At 60.4% G+C, this 22,593-nt stretch overlaps 2 protein-coding genes across 2 annotated transcripts; one reads left to right on the forward strand and one right to left on the reverse strand.

The window, feature by feature from the left end:
• Window positions 1-1,672: 1,672 nt before the first annotated feature.
• On the reverse strand, window positions 1,673-12,549 carry BESB_007370 (uncharacterized protein; the record flags this gene model as incomplete). The annotated part of the gene is made up of 15 exons (XM_029359491.1): window positions 1,673-1,723; window positions 2,113-2,286; window positions 2,448-2,510; window positions 2,882-3,025; window positions 3,515-3,601; window positions 4,101-4,196; window positions 4,576-4,815; window positions 5,181-5,491; window positions 5,916-6,264; window positions 6,926-7,184; window positions 8,007-8,086; window positions 8,791-9,180; window positions 9,489-9,625; window positions 10,101-11,743; window positions 12,269-12,549. 15 exons carry the CDS (start codon window positions 12,547-12,549, stop codon window positions 1,673-1,675), a joined length of 4,305 nt encoding a protein of 1,434 aa, XP_029222404.1.
• A 3,578-nt stretch (window positions 12,550-16,127) lies between these two features.
• On the forward strand, window positions 16,128-22,256 carry BESB_007380 (uncharacterized protein; the record flags this gene model as incomplete). Its single annotated transcript, XM_029359492.1, has 1 exon — window positions 16,128-22,256. The coding sequence occupies one exon, from the start codon at window positions 16,128-16,130 to the stop codon at window positions 22,254-22,256; it is 6,129 nt and encodes a 2,042-aa protein (XP_029222405.1).
• Window positions 22,257-22,593: the final 337 nt, after the last annotated feature.

Raw genomic sequence — 22,593 nt, forward strand, 5'->3', positions numbered from 1 at the left:
AAATAGATTTCGAAGGCAGGCGGCGACGGACAGACCTAGACGCTGGTCTGTATTGAGAGACCTGGGGGCGATGTGGCTGCGTGGATCTCCGTGTGTGTTCCTAACCGGGGCTCGATTTCAAGAGACAGGGGATCCTCCAAGTTCACAGTTTTTGGATCTTCGTCTACAGCGGCGGGGCGCTCAGCGCTTCTTTCGTCTCTCTTCTCGTTTCCACATGGCGGCCCGTAGTAGGAGAGCCAGCGCTGTTCGTGTGTGCTGCCAGGGGCAAGCCATTGGGGTGTCGAATGGTTTTTTACGGTTACTATTTTCTGCGCGGTTGTCCGCCGGTCCTACGTACCGGCCGGGAGCGCAAGGGGTCGAAAATGCACGCAGAGATCGTCTAAAAAAGTTCGTGGATCAAGTTTTCTATGTAGTCGTTAGTCGGTGACCTCCTCGTTGACGAGAAGCCGGCGTGTGTAGAGAGAACGTGACTCGTGGATCGGTCTGTTCAATAGAGGGCTTTGTGATGGTGTGCTCTGAGGACTCTTTGTCTCGATACCTGTCGTATGAGGACCTGCCAGTCTATCGAGAGCGTGGTTGCGCTGACTCCCCTAGCCATCTCGGTTTCACCTTTTCAAAATTGAAGAAATTTCATTTCCAGCGCAGCTGGCCTGACTTCGGCGAGCCGCGGAGACGAAGCGCAGTACGAAGCCTGGGAACTCTGCTGTGTTGCACACCTGCGGCCGAGCGAGGCTCACGAGACGATGTAAACAGAAAGAGATGACGCATCTGCCTTTCGCGGAAAGCAAGAATCTAGAAAGGGTGAAGAGAGCCGTTCTCCTCACACGATCTTTCCATCCGAGAATTGGGTATCGCCCCGCTTTACAATTGCCCTAGAGGACGCCGCGACGCTACGTTGGCGCCTGCTTAAACGCAGTCAGGCATCTCCCGTTTCCCTTCAGCACAGTACCTCGCCTGTGCAGAAGCAGAACAGCGACAAATTACCATCGCTCGCCCACGCCCTCGCCGTGTCTGACAGGCTGGAGAATCGCCCCGCGTCACAGCTCTCACACACGGTTACACGAAGGAGGTTTTTTTTGGGCATGACAAGCACCAGCAGCTACAGAGGAATCCGCGGACTGGGGGCACAGAGCCTTTCCACCTCCACAGAGCGTCAGCCGATGCCGCCCCGGCGCACTCCAGTTGCCGGGTCTCGCTGGGGCATTCGGTAGCGAAACTGCAAGCTAGAGAAAATTGCTGCTTCTATTTTATCCAGACTCCGTTCAGCCGGTCGTCGGCAGGCTCCTGAGTGCAGGAAACCGGGGTTCGATGCACAGTTGACAATAAAGGAAAACACTGCAGCGCAAAAGAACAGAAACAGATGCAGGCACCTGCCTGCGAGGCAAGGCGCGTTTTCACAAGGTGTCCTTCGCTTTCGTCCCTTTTGTACAGCGCCTTGGCATCCTTCCCTACAGCGCAACCCCGCTTTTTCCTCTTTTCCTCGTGTTCTTGCATCAAGGCTTTATCCACGAGGCCGCCCTCGTGTGCTTCGCCGCGCGCTCGCTCGTCTTGTCTCCGCGGTTCCGTCGTCTATAGAATGTAGACATGCGCCAGAGAGTGTCTGAAGTCGACCGCAATGCACGCGCATTGTCATATAACTCCCCAAAACCGCAGAAGAAGCCCCGCGCGCCGGTCAAGCTTCTGCGTGCGCAGCAGGGCGACTCGCCGGTGTGCCGTCCGCTAGCTGCAGAGCAAAGATAGAAAAAAAAAACAATACAGTGCACGCATCCTGAGGTACGTCGCTACTAGTACGCCCACGCACACGGAAAACGACTTAGCTCCACCCAGACGAGGATGACTGCCTCTCCTCGACCCAGTATTTCCTCGCTCTCCCGATTCAGTGAGATCGGGTTTTACATACTAAATGATGTTTCCACCTCCGGCACCGCAATCACGCTTACATGAATCCCCCCGCAGTTTGAACTACGCGGATCTTTTATATAAGTTTTCGCCCATATAGCACTTCACACACACAGGGGACCCTTGCGCAGCTGCGATCCCTCGATCGCAGCTGCGCAAGGGTCCCCTGTGTGGTTTTCTGGGCTTTGTGTGGATATCTAAAAGTCCATCTACCGCATCAGCGTTTGCTGATTTTTGCAAGCGCCCGACATCCATTCGCGTTTCTCGCTTTCCAGCTGTTAAACCTCCGACCTTGTCGAGTAGCGCAAAATGTGACCGCAGCAGCCGAGAGCCGGCAGACTCTCCGGCGACGCTCTGGAGGAGTCCTTCTGCAAGAGCTTGTCCATCCTGAAAAACCGAGAAGGCAAACAGTGAAAAAGAGAAAGTGGCGCGTTCGTGCGGCAGCGGCCAGAGTTGCCGAATACAAAGCGCCACACCCGAGAGGGTCGAACGCCCTCCTCTCCCGTCCCAGCCTCTCCGCGGCTCGCCTTCCCCCGCTGCAGACTCACGAGAAAGAGCTGAAGCTTCATTTTCTGGAAGTCCGACAAGCTCGCTCCGGCACCGCCCGCGCCCTGCAGCAGAGACGCAAACGTGACACAGCAGACAGACGCGAATGCGCACATCGTTGCTGCAGCACACGTACCACCTTGAAACACCAACTGAACACGCCTCCGTACACGCATTTGAATGCAGAGACCTCTATTCACAACCTTCAACAAAAACAAACATCAGTGACGCATGCACTCTGAGGGACGGCTGGATCCGAGCTGCTGTCGCGGTGGCGTCTCCGCGCGCGTTTTTTTTGACTCTCCGCGCTCACGCTCATCCACAACGAACGAGACAGGTCGTGTCCACGCGCATTTCTGCGTTCGCTTCGCAGCTGCATGCACGCAGATCTGCGGCTCGCCAAGTATTCGCAGGCGCCTGACCGCCCCATGCGTACCTTCGAGCCGCGTGCGCCGCCTCGCTGGAGCCTCTGCAGCGCACTTTCTTTTTGCTCTTCTGCCTGCAGCAGCTGTCCAACCTCGTCGATCCACAGCGAGCTAACCGCCACCGCCACGCGACGCAGGACGCTCTTTGCGACATCCTGCACGAAAAACCGCTCGTCTTCTTCTTTTCTAGCGATAAAGCAAGTCCTTCGGCTGCCACACACAGCGCCGGAGAAGCGGAGACCGCGAAAACGAACCCAGACACACCCCGGCGCGGGAGAGAGAGACAGAGACGCCTCCGCACCTACAGGGGCATACGCTGCAGCGACGAGATGCAAATCGCTCTCTGCGCCGGTGACTCACGACAAACGCACTGGATGCTGAAATCGTGTACAACGTACTCTACACAACGCTCACGCATCACATGCTCACGTTCTAGTACACATAAAGACATGCACATATACACATATATACATGCATACGTTATACAGATGCATACGTAGGGGCGGCCGGCGAACAAGCGTGCGTCGGAGCCATGCAGACATGAGCCTTCAAACAGAGATCTCCCTGAAACTAGGGCAGCAGTCCAAGCACAAACAAGCGAGCGCGTGCTCGCTAACGGGGGGTTCGATATACGGGAGACTTACGGATGGCAAAACGGCATCGACAGACGTGCGGAAGAGCAGCAGAGGTTGCAGCACGCGGTCGACGTACGGCGACGCGGCCCGCGGCGTCTACACGCAAGAAAATAGAAAAACACCCACAATGAAGGTACGCGCAGGAACGCGACGCATTGCCAGGAAACCCAAAGCGCCCCCGAGAGACCTAACAGGAAAACAGAAAGCCCATAGAGAGCAGCTGCAGATTAAAGACCAGCAGCGACGGTCTATAAAATACCTCAACAGGTCGCGGATATCTCCCCACAAACGCACAAGAAAAAACACTCCGCGGAAGTCGATGACCTGGCTCTCCACCTCCTCTCGCTAGAGTCTCTCGTGGGCAGCAGGCGCCCCGGCTCGTCTGCGGCGAGTTGTTGGATGTGCGAAATGCATAGAGACTTCGAAAATACGAGACGACATCCGCATATACGCGCGAGATCAAGAGACTTTGAAAATGCGAGACGACATACACGTATACGCGCGGGAACCGCGTTTCTGCGCCTAGACGTGCGCGACGAGGCGCAGATTTTTTGTTTTTAATTTGCTGAACACACAGCAAACCGCGGCTTCTCACCTGCTTCTGCGTCATGCGGTAGGCGGCGGGAATGCTTCGCAGGGGCAGCAGATTGGCCTTACAGCTGTTTTGAAGCTCGCTCAGAATCTGCTGTTCCTGCAGGCGAAACGTAAATAAACGGCAAATTCTGCCTCGGGGGCGCCTCCCTCGGAAAAATTCGAATAGACGAACGCCCTTACATACATTTGACTTCCACACATGTATCTATGCATACCTATCTGCGCAGCTAAAGCCTTCCCCAAGCATTCAATGAATCTATGCTGCGCCGCGTACCCGCGCCTGCCGCCACATACACATATATATATATATATGCGCATAGCGTGTATTTATACGTGTTTATATCTGCACAGGTAGCGCAGCTATAGTGACCTGCGCGGCGGATGTGCCTCGGTTCGCTGTTAGAGCACTCTCCTCTCATTCGACTGGACAAGCGGAGTTCGGCTTTCTCGCAGGTCTCCCTCTGCGCTTCACTCACCAGCCGCGTGCGCACAGCGATGAGTGTCTCGGCGCCCCGCTGGAAAATCTCCCAAAGCGTGGTGATGAGTTCGTTGCCTTGTTTGATTTTCTCAGCCTCTCTGCCGCCGCGCGTGCACGCGCCTGGCGCCGCGCAACCAGACGCGAGAGCAGACTGAGAATTCTGTGCCTCGCAGCGCATGCAGCACTCGCCAACCGGCAAAGACGCCTCGACACCGCACGCCACCTGTCGGATCGCAGCCTGCGGAAGAAGCCAAAACGCAAGAACGAGCCGCGGTGAACTCTGTCAAGCCCCCCCCAGCAAACGCGTACGGAGATCTAGAAATGCGCGATTTCCTTTCTCTCTGCCTTCCGCGGTGCGTGAACCCTGCATGAATACGTATACATTTCTCCATACAAATACGCATACAGATACCAGCACGGGGGTATACTTGCGACAGTGAGACGACAAATCCATCTATTGGGTGCACAGCCTGCCATCTTCACAAAAGCCTTCTTCGCCCTGACTCCTTTGCAGAAGCCGCAGATCTTGGCGCGCCGCGCTTCTTCCAGCTTGCCACGGCCTCACCCGACCTCCCGCGCGCCCTCAGCCGTCAGCTCGCCTACCTCGAAGACGGCGCCCACGCGCAGCTCTGCGGGTGCGACGTCTTCTCCGCCGTCCGCCTCCCGCAAAGCAGGCGCCGGCACGGATATTTCCACCGCGAGTCGCTGAGGAAAGGAAGGCGACGGCGAATCGGCGGAGGCGAAAGAACGCGCGGCGGCGGCGGGCGACCGCACGAGCTGCGGATGCGCAGGCGACGGCGCAGTCCATTGGAGAAGAGCCAAGACGTCCGAGACGAGAAGCAAGGCGCGTGTGCAAGCCGCGAGCGAGAGCTCCCCGCGACCGCCGTCGAGAGGGCTCTCGGGCGGCGGCACGCCTGCACAGGCGGGGGAAGCGAAGAAAAGACGAAAAAGGAAGGTCCCGAAGAGGAACGAACACGTCCAATACGCAGGCGCCAGGAAAGGATGCGCGTGCATGCGAAGAGACAAGTGAGACGCTGCGCCCCCGGACGAGAGCTACCCGCCACGGACACTGCCCAACCAACAGGCTCTTCAGTGGCATCTAGCCCTACGCAACTATTGACATATAAGCATGCATGCAAATATATATGTTCCTATGTTTTAGGAATGAGTAGGTGGTGCATGCGGACGTGCCCCTTCAATAATCAAAGTGTTTTTCTTTCTTGCCACATCCACCCGCCAGAGGCCTCGCCCCCCCTCCCCCCCCCAGCAGGCGAGCCCGCCCCTTGAGTCTCTTTCTTGGGATCATCAGAAAGAAGAAGATTCTCTTCCTCAACGCACCTCCAGAAAGGCCTGCGTGGGCAGGCTGCTGCGTCGGAACGCCACGCGCAATCGAGGGCAGGGCGCGCGCGAAGGCCGACAGAGCAGAAAGAAAAAAACTCAGCGACTCTCCCAGACACTGCGACGCCAGCAGGCGAGACGTTCGGCGCATTTCCAACTGAGTTGGAAACTGGAGAGCCGCGGCATCCTCTGATGCGCCACGAGCGCCGGTCACCGCCGCCGAAGTAGAAAAAGAGAAGAGGCAAGAGCCAGACGAGGAGACAGGCAGAGCGGACGAAGACAGCTCGCCCGCAGCGAAACGGCAGCGAAGCAGACGAAGGAGAAGCACCGAGGAGGGAAACCAAAAAGTCTGCGAAAAGCCGAAAACGCAAGAGACAGGCAAATGCTGGAGAGGAGGATGGGCTAGAATACGGTGCCAGAACGCCAGATTTTTGTGTTTCGTTCCGCTGCGCCTCTGCTGACTTTTGCCCCTCTGGCGACGAGACGACTTGTCAGCTTCCGGCAAGGAGAGCGACTGAACCCTCCCTCGCTCTAGCGCTCCATCGCACTCTTCAGCAGTCAAGAGTCGCCACGAGCAAGCGGCAGCTGTCAATTTCACTCTTCTCCCATGCTTCGCTTGATACAAACGCATGCAGGAATAAGCGACCCCCCTCCCGAAGTCACATCGTTCTCCCTGTAGCTCATGAGCAACGCTTCGACGATGTCTCATCGAACCCCGTTGCCGTCTGCTGCTGCAAATCCCGCGTGCGCGCTCTCGCTTCCACTCGAACTCGCCGCCGCGGTCGCCTGCGTCTTTTGAACTGGCTGCTAGACTACTCGCCCCGCTGCTCTATGCGCACGCACAAGGCATTTCACGCCTCAACCGCGAAGCATAGAATGAATCCCCGCACGGTTTGGACACCCGGAAACGTCACTTTGCGCAAGGGAGCCGTCCGAGTCAGCCCTGAGCTAGCGAGTCCCTGCGAGCGATCTCTGTCTCGGCGCTGGTCGCGTCTTCATTCTTCGCCTACCTCGTCGAGATAGGCGATCTGCCTGTGGACGTCGAGGCCGCCACGGAGCTCTTCCTCGCCCCGAGCCGCGAGCCTCTTGGCTTCGCTGCGCTGGTCACTCCGCAGCTGAGACTCCAGCAGCTCCAGCTGCTGCGCCTCGACGATGGTAGCCCAAAGCGGAAGTGGAGATCGCCGCGACGCGAGGCCAGCGACGGCCGCCGAGGCGCGGAAGCGCGCGCGCTCGCACGGAGCCATGAGCGACTCCAGTGACGAGAAGAAACTGAGGCGGAAGAAAAAGAAATGGGGCGAAGCGGTAACGAGGTAGCTGAGATCCTTGAATAGATTCCACCGAGCGTCTTTACGTATTATTATGTGGTAAGGCGTTTCAAAAAACTTCGAAAAATACTCGTTTCAAAATAAGCTACACCGCGCGGACGCTGACCCCGAAGTGACGCGCACACGAAGAACAGAAGAGCCGAGAGAGAGACGCGAAGAAAAAAGTGAAGAAAAAACCAAAGCTTCCCCGGCACTTCACAGAGGCAGAAGCCGTTCCCGGGCGTGATTCACGTTCCTTGGAGCGAAGGAAAAGACACCGGCGCGCGCGAGCAGAGTCGCCGCGAATGAAAAAACAGAAACGCAGAGACGGCGTGCGAAGCACAAAACCAGAGAAAAAAGATGAATTCTACGGTGCGCGGCCATCAAGGATCAGCAGAGGTCGGTGCAGCGAAGACGCCGCTTCACATCACGAACTCCGAGAGAAGACGGACACAGACACCCACGCGGGCGAAGATCATGCATGGCCTCGCGCCACGCATGCAGAGTGAAGAGCGCAGACAAGCAGGCATACAGACACAGGTGAAGCCTTGCTGGCAGCTCGTTACTCGTGGTAACTGCCCGCACAGATCAAACCTCTAGCGGCTTGAAAGGCGTGCACAGATCATCGCTGTCGACGCAACGTCTGACCAGATGCGCCGCCGGGTGGAAAACACCATCCTCCAAGGGTTTTGGGCGCATACCCTAAATGCACGGCCCGCTCTGTAGACCTGCGCGCGACCAGAGCGGCAGGCCCCTGCGGCGTCGACAGGTGCCTCGGTTGACTTACTTAAGCGTGTCGACGTAGACGGAAACAAAGACGTCTTTGAAAGCAGGCTTGAAAAGCCGCCCAAAGGAGGATTCAATGGCCTGCGCAGGAGAAACACACGCACGAGGCAGGGCTAAAAATCGTGGAGACAAACGGGCAGAAAAATGCGCGGGAGAGCGCCAGAAAACGAACACGGGACTAGAGGATAGAGTTACGCACATCGCGAAAACGAAGGGACGGAGAGAAAGGAGGCGCAAGAAAAGGTCGAGAGGCAACAAGCGGTCACAAACGAGTAAAGGAGAAACAGAAACTTGCTGAGCTTCACCCGTGGCCTGAAGGCTCTCTGTTCCCCCTTTTCTCGAGTCTCTTCGCCTGCCTCTTCTCCACTCATCACTTCTTCCGGAGTAACCCCTGGCGAGTCGACGCTTCCTTCCTCGCCAAGCGCATCTTCGCTTCTTCAGTTCACTCCATCATTTACAGCCGCAGCTATCTCTATTCATATACAGCTTCGCGAGTGAAAACCAGGCGCGCTTCTTCGAATGAATATATGCGCTCCTGTCTAGGCAGGAGCCACTTCGCTTTCTTGCGCGCTTGCCCTCGTTCCTCCGCGCCTTCTTTCTAGTTGCCTTTCCTGTGTATTCTATGCTGGTCCAGTCTGCAGGCCTCTGCCTTCCTCGCGATCGCTACCGACACAGGCGCCGCAAAACCGAAAAAGATTCGCGAAAACGCGTTCCGGCAGTCGTGTCGCCGTGCGCCGGAGTCGCCTCTCTCCGCCGCACGCCAACAGCTACGAAACTTCTTCTACCTGCAGTACTTGGCCGCCAAGCACGTCGGAAAGCAGGCAGAGCTTCGCCGTTCTCTCTCGCGTCATCCCCGCTGCCGGTCGCTCCCTCTCCTCCCCACTTTCTCCGAGGAGCCCAGCAGCGAGGCCTCCGCTTGAGGCCTCTGCGCCGTCCTCACAGCAGCAGCAGCAGCACTCGACAAACGGCGAACCGGGAAGCGCCCCTCTGGGGGATTCGCCTTCTGCGCCGGCGACGCGAGCAGCGGCTGTCTGACGCGCTCGAGACGAGTTCAGAAAAAATGCGCAGGACCTACGGCCGTGCCCTCGCGCAGAGAGCTGCCAAGCGAGCCAGAGGAAGACGGAGGGCGGCGCGGCGAGACTCGCCGCCAGCGCGCGAAGAAAGGCGCGGTAGGCCTGAGAGATAGCGGAACGCGACCCACAGAGCAGGGTGCCAGCGAGGCGACAAGGAGATGGCTGGGCCGTGAGCGGCGCTGTGTGACGCAGTGCGCCCACCCAAGCAAGAATCGAAATCGGCGGATGGAAGAGACGCTCTCGAGGTTCACGCAGAGAACAAGACGCATGCGATTCGAGCGTGGTCGCTCACCCTGCGCTTCGCCGCGCACGCATGCAGCAACACACTACTCCACACTGTTCCCAGTCTGCAGAATCGGTCGCAGAGACTCAGTGCGGAGACAGAACCCAGGTTGCCCTTCTTCACTCACGTTCGCCTCTTTCCTCCCAGGCGCGCCCTCGGGGCTTGACCTGCTGCCGCGAGCCGGCGGCGCGAGGAGCTGCTGAGAGGCCGCTAGGGCGTCGGCGACCATGGCGTCGACGAAAAACCGACGAAACAGATCTTCCACTGAAGGCGCAAGACATGCGGGAAAGCAGGCAAAGCAGAGGTCGCAGAGTTCGAGTTCCCTCCCGTGACTCCAGCAGGCCAGTCCGGAAGCGAGATTCCACGAAAAAGCCGCAAACACGGAAGGAGGGATGCCGCTGCTAGCCTTCGCACGCACAAAAAAGCCCACAAACGGCTGTCCGCGACCAGAAAAAGACACAGAAGGCCTGCGCACAGAAGACACACGTGAACAGGCTTGCATGCCTGGACTCCGCCGCGACACTTGACCGCAAACTGGCAGCTCCTCCGCACCCGCACATGCCCGCAGAGGCCTATGCACAGGAGCACTCTGTAAGCACATGAAAATCAGTGACCGGCTCGCGCGCAGAGTCCACTTGCAGACGCCTTCTGTACCCCTTGCGTCAACAGGGAAAGCGTCCCTCTCTCCACCGCGTTTTCACGTGTTCGCCGTTCTTCTTGGGCTCCTCGTCGTTCTCACCTTGCTGCCGCATCGCCGCTTTGGTCGACGGCCCCGCGCCATCGAGGAGAGGACGAACGAGGTGCTCCAGCGCCAGACACCATTCCTCTTCTACGTGAGCCTGTTCCTGCCCTCGGGATGCCTCCGCCTCTCGCGTGACGGCGCCCTGGGAAGGAGCCTCGCCGTCCTCCGCTCGCTTCGTCTCCGCAGCGATACCGGCCGCAGGCTTGCCACGAGGACCCTCTTTCGGGTCTCTCTCGTCGCGCCTTCTGGCCTCGATGGCTGAGAGACAGAGCGCCCGCAGGAGGTCGCGCAGCTCCCGGAGAAGGCGAGCCTGCATCGCGACGCGCAGCTCACCCACGGCCGTCGCCAGATCCGAGAGCCCCAGGGGAAGGAGAAGCGAGACGCATGCCTGGTCGCTGTCCTTCTCCGCCAGCGCGTCGCCCGCCGCGGCGTCTGGAAGCCGCCCGTCCGCCTGCGCAGCCTCGGAAGAACCGGCGCGAGGTTCGACACGCGCGCGAAAGGCTTGCGAACCCGAAGGCGACGCGGGGGACTGTCCCCCGTCGGCGAGGGGCGTCGCGGAGCGAAGGAAGTGCCTCGTCCGACGCTCGATGCTTTCTAGAGAAGGCCACTTCTCGCCAGCCTCTCCAGAACGCATCAGCGCGTGTAAAGATGAACCCGAGTTTGGCGGTTCACGCGACTGCAGCGGGTCTGAGCCGCCGTCGGAGCACGCCCTTCCCTCCAGCGGGGCTTCGGGGAAGAAGGGCATCGCTCCCATGATGCACTCTTCCAGTCGCCTCAGTTCGCGCGCTGCGGTCTCGAGGGACACGAAGCGCCTCAGCAGGTGCTCAGGCATCGGCAGCAGAGGCAAAGGGCGCCCTGCCTGCCACGCGCGCAACAGCGCTTCACCTTCGAAAAGAAGGTTGTCGCCTTCCTCCCTCGCCGTCGAAGCCAAGGCCGCGCGAGCCGCCACGCCCGCCCGCTCTGACGCCGCCAGAGCCAGCGTGTCGTCTCCGACCGCTGCGGCCGCGCTCGCGTCGCCCCTGGAGGCGTCTCCTGGGCGCGCGCCATCCGCGCTGAGACTCGAGGCCAGCTCCAAGGCGTCGCGCAGCTCGCGCACCGAGACCCAGAAGCGCTCGCGCGCCGCCAGAACTTCTCTTCTCCTCTCTTCGTTGGCTTCGCCTGGCTCTCCATGAGCTGCGGAATCCGTCCCCAGTGCAGGCGAGGCGGAATTCGCCGCGATGCCTGAGGGCGGCGCCGCAGAGTCCTGAGCACCCCTCTGCGCTGGCAGATCTCGCGGCGCCTCCTGCCCACCTTTGGCGTCCAGGAGCGCCGCGAGATCTGCCGTCGTGACGCAGAAGGCCCGATACGACTGGCTGATGAGACGCAGATGCCGACGTCGTCGGAGTGCGCGCTCCTTCTGCAGCAGAAGGAACTCGAGACACGACCTCTGAGCAGTCAACTGACGGAACACAGTCTGCGCACGCAATTTGTACTCCGAGAGCGGCGCAAGAAGTGGAAGAAGCTCGCCGTCCGCGTCGTCCAACTCCGAGGCGATGGAAGAAATTTCCGCGTAGTTGGTCTGCAGGTAAGTTAGCAACTGATCTTGCAGAGACGAGCACGAGGCAGCCAACGAGGAGTGAAGCGCCGACAGCGACGTGTGCCTGCGAAAAAGCAGACGCACAGATTCAACAGCGATGTCTGCCATATACATAGATTTCGATACATATGCAGATGTATCTATGCATGTATAAGGACACATGCAACGACTCTCGATCTGCAGTGGCGGCGACGCGCTCTTCGCATCAGGCATGGGACGACTGGCCGAGGCGTTCAGCGTCTTCACAGAGCAAAGAGATATCTACATGCATACGTGTCCCAGCACTGTCGTACATTCCTATGCCCCGCTGCCTTCAGAAATGAATGCGGAGACTACAGCCGCGGTGAGAGAGAGAGTCTGCGCCCTCAGGGGGATCCAGGTCCGACGACTGCGAGCTGCGGACTTCACTAGAGCACATTCATGCCAGGGACTCCACTGTCGCCGGCTTATAGATGCTGCAAACTACGTGTAGAGCCTATGGACACGCACGCGCAGCGGGGAGAGACTAGACTCTATCGGTGTCGCTGGGCAAGCGATAGTACAGCCCATGAGTGCGGGCGAGCAATCACGCGAAATAGGAAAAACGCACTTTCTTCTCTCCAGCACGTAGGCAAGCGGGTTGGCAGCTTGCTGCTGGCTCTTGAGCAGACCACCGTTGACTAGAGACGTCTGAGTCGCGACGGGAGGAGGCGGCGAGTTTGCTTCAGTCGTTTTCGCGTCCGGCGATTGATCTGCGCCGCTGAGCTCTTCCCTCTCCCCTCGCTCCAGGAGTCCGCCAGACTTCGACGGCCCTCGCGCGAGGCCTCCGCCGCCGGCGTGCGGCGCCTCGGGGGCCTCCTCCCTCTCGGGCTGCACCGTGGGCTCATTCATGTCGTCAAAATGTTAAATCATCGCCGGAAGTGGAGAGTTTCCGCGGCGGGAACGGTGCGAGCCTCTACCCCCCCGTGGTCAGACAAACTGGGGAAAACGAGGAGTTCATGACAAACTATGTCCTTTCGGAACCTGCCCCCTCCAGACACGTCGACTGATAGCGGGCCTAAGGAGTCGCGAAAGTTGAGCGCCCTCATCAGGGGGAAAGCAGCTGCAGAACAAGGATGGACGATACGAAACCAGCAGCTATCCTTGAAGCAGCTGCCTCGCCAGATGCAGCTGGGCACGCGTGGAGAAGGGCGCGCGCCGCAGCGCAAGGAATGCAAGAGGGAGACAAAGCTAGAGCGCTTGTATTTTCAACCACGGAAAAGGAAGTTGGACGCGGGAATCGGCGCGGGAAGCCGGAGCGCGCAAAAGACACAGGTTGGCACTCTCTGCGAGCCGGATTATGTCCTCCAGACCCCGACAGAAGACACGCTGTTTGGAAAGCATGTCGTTGACGCGTGAACCCATGTCCCGTCCAACCTCGAAACACGGAAAGAAAGGTGACATACAGACATAGAGAAGGGGGAGGCGGGTGGTTTCAGCAGGTGGAAAGGCGACGTTGGAGCATTGCGGCTCGCGGCGCATGTATTCGCGTAACTTCTTGCTTGCATGCTCATAGCCCGTGATTTGCGAGCGCACACTGGCTCGCGCAGCACACCGTATTTGCTTGCGTTTCTTCACTACTTTTGGAAAATTCGATATGCAAACTTTCAGTCAAGAAGAGGATCGCTGTGTGGAGGACGATTCACTCCACCCTAAGGGGGCAGGCTACGCCGAAGAGTGAATACCTTTTTTTTCCGCAGCAGACTAGCATGCCTCGAGGCGACAGAGGCAGGGAAGGCAATCGCGCGATGCAGGTGCCTAGGACGCCATTGAGGCCAGGCACAAGCACAACACCGGTCAACCATGACAATGCATTCTTTTTGACGGTAGCTCCATCTCATAGCTCGAGCAGCGGCCTTGTACCAGGGTGCTCCTGCGGAATTTTTCGCGGCGGCCGTGGAGCTACCCCGCCGTTCCAGACTCAGACATCAGCAGGATGCCCGTGGCAGTCGCCCCCCAGGCCCGTCTACCCATCTCTCAGCAGTCGGGCTGCCCTATTCTCCAGTTCTGCGCAGGACCGAGGCACGCGTAAGGGGGAGTAGACGGAACTGGGGAAGAGTTTATTCTACGCAAAGAGACTCCGTTTCTGTAGCCTCTGTAGGGGGAAAAGAGCAGAGGCCCGTGGTAGGGTTCCATACAACTAGGCTCACGGCGCAGCCCGAGATCTGCTGAAAGCGATGCCCCCAGAGCAGGTAGAGCGACCCGATTGCGAAGCACAGATTTCAAAGAGCACGCCTAAAAAAACTGGCCCCTTGCGAGCGCTGCTCACGCTTCTAACCCGTGAAGTGAACAGCACCACTGTCAGGGCTGCCGAGTTGCAGCAAGAAGCCTTTTTGAAACGCGGGAACCGGCAGGGATCGCTGTGATTCTGCAGCTGTACGCTCTCTGTAGAGGAAGGTCGTTCCTCGTGACGGACGCTGCTCCCGAGACCGGCACGCGAACAAGTCGATGTGGCTTTTACTCTCACGGCTGGGACCGAAGCACATGCAACTTTCGTCTTCGCCCGCACTCCTTGAGAGAGACTTGGATTCGTGCGAGGAGGCGCCCATCCCTGTCCACGCGGCGACGCGCCTGACCGAGTTCAGGCGGCAGAGCTGTGTTAGTGCTGCTGTGACGCCTCGGGGGCTGTGCCAATTTCGTCAGAAGTGCGCCGTAGCATGTGTCGATGCGTGTGTGCAAAACGCCAGGCATCGCGCTCCCTAGACGCAAGGCTGGTTGAGTGGCTTTCTTGTTTTTGTCAAAGTGCTTCACAACTCGGCTGCAGCGCACCAACCTGACTAGCCGGGCATGTGCATTATTGGGCAAGAAGCGCATGAACCAGGGGTGGTGTCTGACCGAAGGAGACATAAAGGTCTTACGGCTTGAAACTGGGTGCTCTGGATGCTCGCCTGTCGCACCAAACTTCCTGATTAGGCGCACGTCCTTCGGTCGAACGGCTGCGCAAGGGACCAGCCCTGATGCTTCGCTGCATGGTCGAGCGGTGTCACGCCATCACCAGAATCAAGAGACAGTCAACCGGTGAAGTCGTTGCTTTTGAAATCCCTCCGTTACCTACTCCTGCAAGCAGGTGATGCGTGCATGAGGGAAAGTAGCCTTGCTGTGCTTTATGGTCGTGCGGTCCACTGTCGCCCGCACGCCAGAGTGCCGTCAACGCTAGGCCAGCTGATTTGCAAACAGAACGCCAGGAGACCGCGAGGGGGGAAGAAGATTCTTGCGGCCGTATTGAATCCAGTGCCCACCGCTGGGCGTCACAGGCGCAGCATTAGCGACGGTGAACGTTCGTCCGTTCTTGTGTACCCGGCTATACGACTGTAGAGAGGCCACGTGGAACACTAATCCCTATCGGCCTTCAGTTGTGGTTCCGACTGCTGAACGGCTTTCTCAGGTCCTGCTTTACATTCTCAACTTCGAAAGGGGTCATATGGAAGATGAAACTGGGAACGAGTTGAGTCCCTATTCATCAAAAGTACGCGCCAGCAGCCGGTCTCGACACCAGAGTCGCGCGCCCGCCACACTGCTAGACAAGACCCTGGAATAATCTGCATGTACGGTAACTGCACATGCGGCTGGAAAAAGAGAGCTTTCCTTAAACACGTCCGCGCGGTTTTTCGCACATGCAGATTTCAAAGGAGCTTCTTAAGACTGAAGCTGTTTTCAGTCTCTTCCGTTGATTGCCGCTGGAGCAGCAGCCGGATTTCTTTTAGCCGCATACAGCCGTCAACCAGAGGAATGCTCGACGGAACCTCATCGTGTGTGGACGCCGTTCAGGGAGGAAGAATCCGTGACTTTTTTTCGTTACTGCACCGTCCCGCCCGTTTGCTCGGCGGATTCACTTCGCTTTCTCTGTTGTGGAGCGGCGGCTTTCGACGTAGTTCCCGAGGTCCTTCAGTCGCGGCCGACGCGCCCGAAAAATCAGTCATTCGGGGCTGGCGGCTTTTCTAGTCTGCACGCCGTTGCCTCGTTCGTTTCCGCAAGCCAAGCTTTTGCCCGTGTCGCATTCATGGACGAAAGACGCCGAGAGAGCTCCTAGGTGGGTGACTAGTCCGGTGGAGGGGGGAGGGGGGCCGTCGGGCCGCAGAACGTCAGCGATGAGCGCCACTATGAGGGGCTAGATGGTCTGAAGCGTCTGCATCTGCGTCTCGTGCAGCTCGAGCGTGGCTGGCAGTAGACCGTTTTCTTGCTTTCGAAGCTTTTGTGAGCCTGTAGTTCCTCTGGTTCGTTTGCGAGGCTGACGGAAAGGAGCCCTGCGCAGCGGCCCCCGGCGCTGGGGAGGAGGCTGCAAGGCGTTTGTGGGGAGCGGCTCTTTGCCTTGCTGACGAGGCCGAGCGCGGTGAGAGTGAGACATCCGTCTCATCCGGCTTAGGGAGAGAGAGGCAGGCGCCTAAAATAACCCTCGTGAAAGACTCCTCGTCGGATGTAGCCCTATCAGGATGAAGATGTTGCCAGCGCTGCCGTCTCTTCCATCGGACCAGAGTTTGCATGCAGACTCGCGGCCGGCTGACAGCTCCGACTCTGTTTTCGCCTGGACGGAGTGCCCGTCGATTGCGGCTCCTCTGGCGTGCTGCCCCCACGCCTCGCCCGCCGCCGCGACAGGCTCGAAGCGCAAGGAGCCGAGCGAGGCGGCAGCCTGGAGGGAGGAACGAGCCACGAGTTGCTCCCTCTGGGACCATGACGGGAGAGCCAAGAGACCGCGGACGACCGTTTCGGCGAGGAAGACTGGGGAGGAGAACGCGCTGACGGCGAGAGCTGCGAGAGAGAGGGGAGGAAACGGCGAAGAAGGGAACAAAGAACATGCGCTGAGAGACGGCAAGCCGCCGACCTCGCCGGCCTCTGGCACTCGCGATCCCCACACCACCACAGTAACAGCCAGAGGGCAGAGAGAAGAGGGCGCGAGTGAACCAAAGGGGAGGCAGCGATCGCCGGAGGGATGCGGCATCTCACCCCGTCTCCGCCGATCGTCCGCTCTTCAGGGACAAGACGACTTGCCTTCTGACTGTACAACCGGAGCACCAGAGTCGAGCTCTGTCACTACGTCCTCTTCCGACTCCTTGGGGCCTGGCTCTTCGGGTCCCCCCTCCCCCCAGAAGTTGACTCCTCCTCAGCTCCAGCCGCCGCCTCCTGTGCCGCAGGCTGCTCATCAGCGCGGTAGCGCTTCCCCACCCAACACACGGCTCTCTGAGGCTCGCGCTGCGGCGTGGTGCTGGGGGTCGGAAACGGGGGACGGCGGCCGTGTCGACGCAGCGCGCACGCTGCACACAGCACAGGGATCGCCTTCTCCTTCGTCGCCGTCCCTGTCGTCTGCGTCTGCAGCCGCACCGCCGTTGTCTCCTCTCGCTAGTGCCTCGGCTCGCGCGGCTGAAAAACAGCATGCGCTCGGTCTCGGCGCGGGACTGCCCGCAAGGCGCGCTGTCGACGAAGAGAGAGAGGACGTCACGAAGAAGCACACGCGTCTTTCTGTCTCTCAACAGACGCGCCAAGAAGAGGCCCAGGGTGGCGCGCTGCCCTCCCGGCCTCGGAGACAGTCCCCACGGATTCAGGCCCTCACGCGAAGTGTCGCCGGCGCGGAGAGGAGAGACAGCTGTCCTGCGGCTCGCCCTGAGGCAGCGGCGGGCGGCGGGCGGCACACGCCGATGACAGCTGTTTCCGGTAGGAGCCATGCTGAAGCGAGCCTCGGCTTGCCCTCTGTGCCTCTCGAGAAGGGCATGACAGCCGCCAGTCTCGTCGTCTGTCTCTCTCCGTCTGCTTCCCGGCCGCCCTCGGCGCGGCGCTCGGGCTCTCGTCGGTGTGACAAACGCGCCGCTCCGCGACCGGGCAGCCTGCGTGGAACAGAAGACGCGGACACCGTTGCCAAGTCGTGCTGCGCACCAGGGGGTTCGGAGTCCGCCTCTTGCTCGTCTTCGCTTGCGCCTCCTGCTTCCTCGCCGCCGGCATGCAATTCTTCGGGAGCGCCCTCTGCCTCAGCCTGCGCTTCCTCCGCTTGTGAGCCACGCCTGCCTTCCGGTGGTGCCGCTTCGTGCTTCGACGAAGCCGCTCCTGCGGCGCAGGGAGACTTACAGGGAACCTCCGCTACGTCCGTCTCGCCCTCCCTTCCTCACTGCACTCGGAGCGGTACCCGAGTCTCTGCTCGCCTCCAGGCTGCCGCTGCGGCGCAGTCTAGCGATATGTCTGCCTTGTCTGCGGCTTCTGTTCCTTCGGTTCGCCCTCCTCCTGCGCGCGGCGCCGCTCTGCGCAGGCCTCAGAGTGCCGCTGCTGAAGCGGCCGCTTCTGCTGTCAAGCCGCTGGAAAAAACGAAAAATGCGCCCGGGTCTGCGTGTCGCACTCCGCCGCCCTCGGATTCCTCTTCATCTGCCTCTTCGTCACCTCCGTCTGCCGCCAGTCCCCCTGCTTCTCGTTTGCCAGAGGAGATTCTGCGGCAGGCGCTGCTGCGGTGTGCGATTTTCTTCTCATCACTCGAGCTGGTACCGTGCGCGTGCGCTCTGCCTCTCCATCCACTCGTCAACCCTGTGGAGGTCGCCAATCTCTCCCGCCTGCGCAGCTTGATTGAGTTGAGCAGCGCGAGCGGATGTCAGTCACTTCCTCCACGGAAGACGAGTCACGAGCGGAAAGGGGCTGTATCGTCACCTGCTCGGCGCTTCTCTTCTCGCTCGCAGGTTTCTGCAGAGTTTTCCTCTCCCGCGAAGTCGTCTCAGCATTCCGCGTCTCAGCTGGCGTCGCCGCACGCCGCTGCATCGCCAGCGCCCCTGGGCGACTCCTCAACGCGTTTGTCCGTGTCGCCTTCTTGCCCTGCGCCGTCCCCCCTTTCGTCTGTCTCTCCGTCTGTCTCTCAGTCGTCCGCGGCTTCAGGTTCCCACGCGTCGAAGTGCGGCCTGCGGGCTTTGCGCGCGCCGTCCTCTGTGGCGCCGCTTCCGCCGTTTGCCTCTTCGTACGAGCTCGTCGAGGGCATGCCCTCTGCATCGACGTCGTCTCCAGGCTTCACGTCACCGCTCGCGTCGGTTGATCCCTACCCGCTGAATCCCTCCGCCTCGTCCTTTGCCTCGCCTTCTTCTTCTCCTGTCCCTGCGTCCGCCGAGCGCAGAGACGAGGCGCCCGTCGAGCGGAGGGACTCGGGAGCGGCGGGCGGAAAGGCGGCCTTCGGAGGAGACCGCGCAGGCCCTGGAGAGACAAGCCACGAGGGCGACGAGTCGGCGCCGGCGCGGCACGAGGAGACATTCCGGGATCGACCGCCCGCGGCATCAGAAGCGAGGTGCGGAGAGGACAGTCCGCGGTGGGGAAGAGGACCAGAAGATGAGGGATGCGCCGGGGAACGGGGCGGCGACGACCGCCAAGCTAGCAAGCTGGGAATTCGGCAGACAGGCGATGCGTCGAAAAAAGCAACAGCGCAGAAAAACGCTGCCACCGCGAGCAGGGCGCGCCCTGCGGAGCGACGACTTGCCGCCTCAGAGAGCGGCCGTCAACGTGCGTGCAGCATGTCTCTCCTTCCCGTCGCGGAGAAGAAGGAAGCAAAGACTCCACAGGGAGACAGCCAAGGAGAGAAGTCCGCGCAAGTTGACCGCCGAGAGGCGGACAAAGAGAACATCGCTCTCAATCAAGAGTTGCGCCTCCTCGATCGTATACGAGAGGAGGCATGTGAAACCGAAGCCAAAGAGAGTCGAGCGAAAGGGAATGGAGAAGAAGAGAAGGTGGGTAGCGAAGATACGGAGAGCAAGGCGGGGCTTCCGTGCTCGCGAGCCGGCGGAAGGAAGAAAGCGGAGGGAGGAGAAGGAGACGAAGGCGCGAACGACGCTGCTCTCTGCAAACCGACAGACGGCAGAGAGGCACCAGAAGAAAGGCGTCGAAGCGGCGCAGACACCGGTGGAGCAGAAATTTCCCACGAGTCGAATGGCGTTGCGCTTCTGTCGGCGCAGGAGACTGCTGAAAGGAGCGCGACTCGCGGGAGAAGTGGATGCGAGAGAGAGAAAGGAGACTCAGAGAGTGCCTTTGAGCCAGCTGCAGAGCTTGGAACGGGCGACGCGGCGGCGGCCGGTCTGACCGAAGAGAAACCGGAGACCGGGGAAGAGAATTCCACACAGCGGAGGAAAGGAGAGATGACCACAGGGCCAGACAGCGGAGGGCAGGCGTGCGCCACGCGTCCCCGGGTGCTCTTCTCGGATGTAGCGCGCGAGGCCCTAAAGAGACTTGAAGGGGAGGAAAGAGGAAGGCGAGCCGGCAGCAGCTGCCGCCCCCGAGCGCCGCGCACTCCGCTTCTCTCTGTCGGCCAGGAGACATGCACGCCGCCGCGTCGCGTGCTGCGTGAGCGCAAGCCGCACTCGAGGCCCGGCGAGGAGGGCGAGTCGGAGCAGAAGAAGCGTCGCCGGGCCGCCAGCGTAGCGAATGTTCCTCAGGCCGCTCCTTCAGCCATTTCAAACGCCATCGACTTGTTTGACGACGGGAGCGGCGTCGGGCGACAGCGGACGCTCAACTGGCTGCGGCGCTCTCTGCGCAACGAGATGGTCTCGCCCGGCGTGGAGGGCTTCTTCATTTACCTTCGCAGGTATTCGTCGTCGGGGTCTCCCTCGGCGGCGGCCGCCTCGCCTGCGGCCTCCTTTCACTTTGTCGCCGGCGCGCGCCTTGAGATGATTCAGGACGGCGACGCCTCGCTCTCGTGGCTTTTCCTCCCCAGGGGGCTGAGCAAGGAGGCGGAGGAAGAGCTCCTTCTGCCCTTCTTTGTCTACGTCCTCTGCATTTTCCTGCTCTCCATGCCTTACCACCTGCGACCGGGCTCAGATATCCTCAGCCCGCTGCTGCGCTCGCTCCAGGCTACCCAGTGGCGCCGAAAGAACGGCGACGCTGCGCTCGCGGACAGCGCACACCACAGCCGAGACGGCAAAGCAAACCTCGAGGGCGAGGCGGACAGGACGGTCGCGCAAGAGGAGAGCGAGGGAAAAGCGACCACCGCTGTCGAGGCAGCTCGCGGCGTGGAGTCAACGGAGCCGCCAACGGCAGTGAAGAAGAGCGAACAGAGAGACCGACAGGAATCAGGAAACTCTGAGCAATACAACGCGAGTGCGGACGACAGGGGAGACGATATTCTCGCTTCTCTGCCAGAAGCAATTTGCCTTCCACATGCCTTGTACAGGGCCATTCATGAACAGGACGACAGCTTGCGCGCGAGAGAGCCTGCGAATGAGGTCGAGAGGGAGAGGAGCGCCGCCGGCTCACACAGTGCAAAACGCGTTTGTCGAGAGTATGACGCCATGCAAACCACTTCCCTGTCCTCTGCTTCTTCTCCTCCTTCGCCCGCGCCTTCTCCCACTTCAGAGGCACGGCAGGGATCTCGTGAAGGATGCGTCGACACTGCCGGTCCTGCTTCCTCTTCCAAAGATGCTCACCTTCCGTCAAGGCCCTTACCAGGCTCGGCGTGCGTGTCGCTTTCTACCCCAGAGCCGGCTCTCTCCTCTGCCTCGTCTCTCTCTACTGCCTCGTCTCTCTCTTCTGCCTCGTCTGCCGCTTTCGGCTCTAAGCTGCCTTCGGCGTCTTGTTCCTGTGAGTCTTCGTCGTCGTCGGGAGCCGACGCGCGCCGTCCCTCAGCGGCGCCTGTTGTGCCCGAGCTGCGACCGCCGAATCTCTCCTGCCGGCTGATGATTGACTGCGGAGACTTGCTGCTCTGTCCGCGGCCGTTCCTGTGGTTGCTTATGGACAAACAGCCGTTCGCGCGCGGCATGCACCCGCATCGCGAGCCCGACACCCTGGAGCCTCCAGAGGTCGTGCGGCTCCAACAGGAGATGGCGCTGTACGCCTCCAAGTTGATTTCCGCCGGCGCGGTCTCGAGGCGGAGTCGAGACCCTCACGCGTGCTCGGCGTTCTGCGTCGACGTCGGCAAGACTAGCAGGCGCGGCCGGTGTTCCAACGCCTTTCCACTTGCGGCAGCTGCGCGGCATCGACGCGCAAAGGGCAGGGGCGGTGCGAGTGGCTCGCAGGCGCAGAAGGAGCGGCAGGACGCCCACGAAGAGGAGGAGATCGCGAAAACGTCAGCGGCGCTCTCGCAGTCGCTGCGAGAAGGTGGCGTCTTCCACAGCGACGTTCTCGCGGGCAAGGCGTGCTGCTGCCAGTTGCAGCAGGCGTGGCCTCTCAGATTCTTCATTTTCCACGCTCTCGAGCTCGTTTTCAGCATTCTGCCGCAGCTGATGGCGCCGGCGGCACCTCGCGCCGCCTCCCCGCGGTCTGGAAGCTCTCCCTGCACCTCGCCTGAGGGGTCCACCTCGACCGCGGCTGCTCCCTCGGCGTCGACTGACTGTCTCTGCTTGCGGTTCTATCCGTCTGCGCGGCTCACAGAGGAACTGAATCGTCTCCTGGGCTCGAAAAAAGCGGGCGTGCAGGCTCCGGCGGCTCTGCCGGGGGGCCGCAGAAACGGCGAGGGGGACAAGGGAGAGCTCTTCAACGTTGACACGCTGCGCACCGAGACGCCGTCAGGCTCCGCCCAGCTTGCTTACACCTCCCACCACCAGCTGCAGCAGCAACTCAACGAAAGACTCTGGACTGTGGCGAAAGTCGAGACCTTCGCGTCGCCGTTTTTCGACTGAGCGAAACGGCTCGCGTTGCGTGCCCGCCAGGCACCTAAAGCAAGGGGGAAAAAGGGCAGGAGGGGAGGGCGGAGAGGAGAGGAAGCAGGCGGGGGCAGTGCGTCGTCGTACACACGTCGACACGGTTGCATGCGCCTGCGTCTCTCTCCTTCTCTCTCACGAGACTCACTTAAACATGCCCCTACACATATTGACGCACATCTGTCTTTATGTATCTGTGTGTATGTATGCATGTGTGAACGCGCTGCACGTTCGGCTATTAGCCTGCTGCTGCCTCCTCCGGAGAGCATCAATTACTCAGACAGGTACTGTCGCTCTTGCGTTTTCACTGTGAATG

Source organism: Besnoitia besnoiti, chromosome I (genome assembly GCF_002563875.1).
Source record: "Besnoitia besnoiti strain Bb-Ger1 chromosome I, whole genome shotgun sequence".
NCBI classification, from domain to species: Eukaryota; Apicomplexa; class Conoidasida; order Eucoccidiorida; family Sarcocystidae; genus Besnoitia; species Besnoitia besnoiti.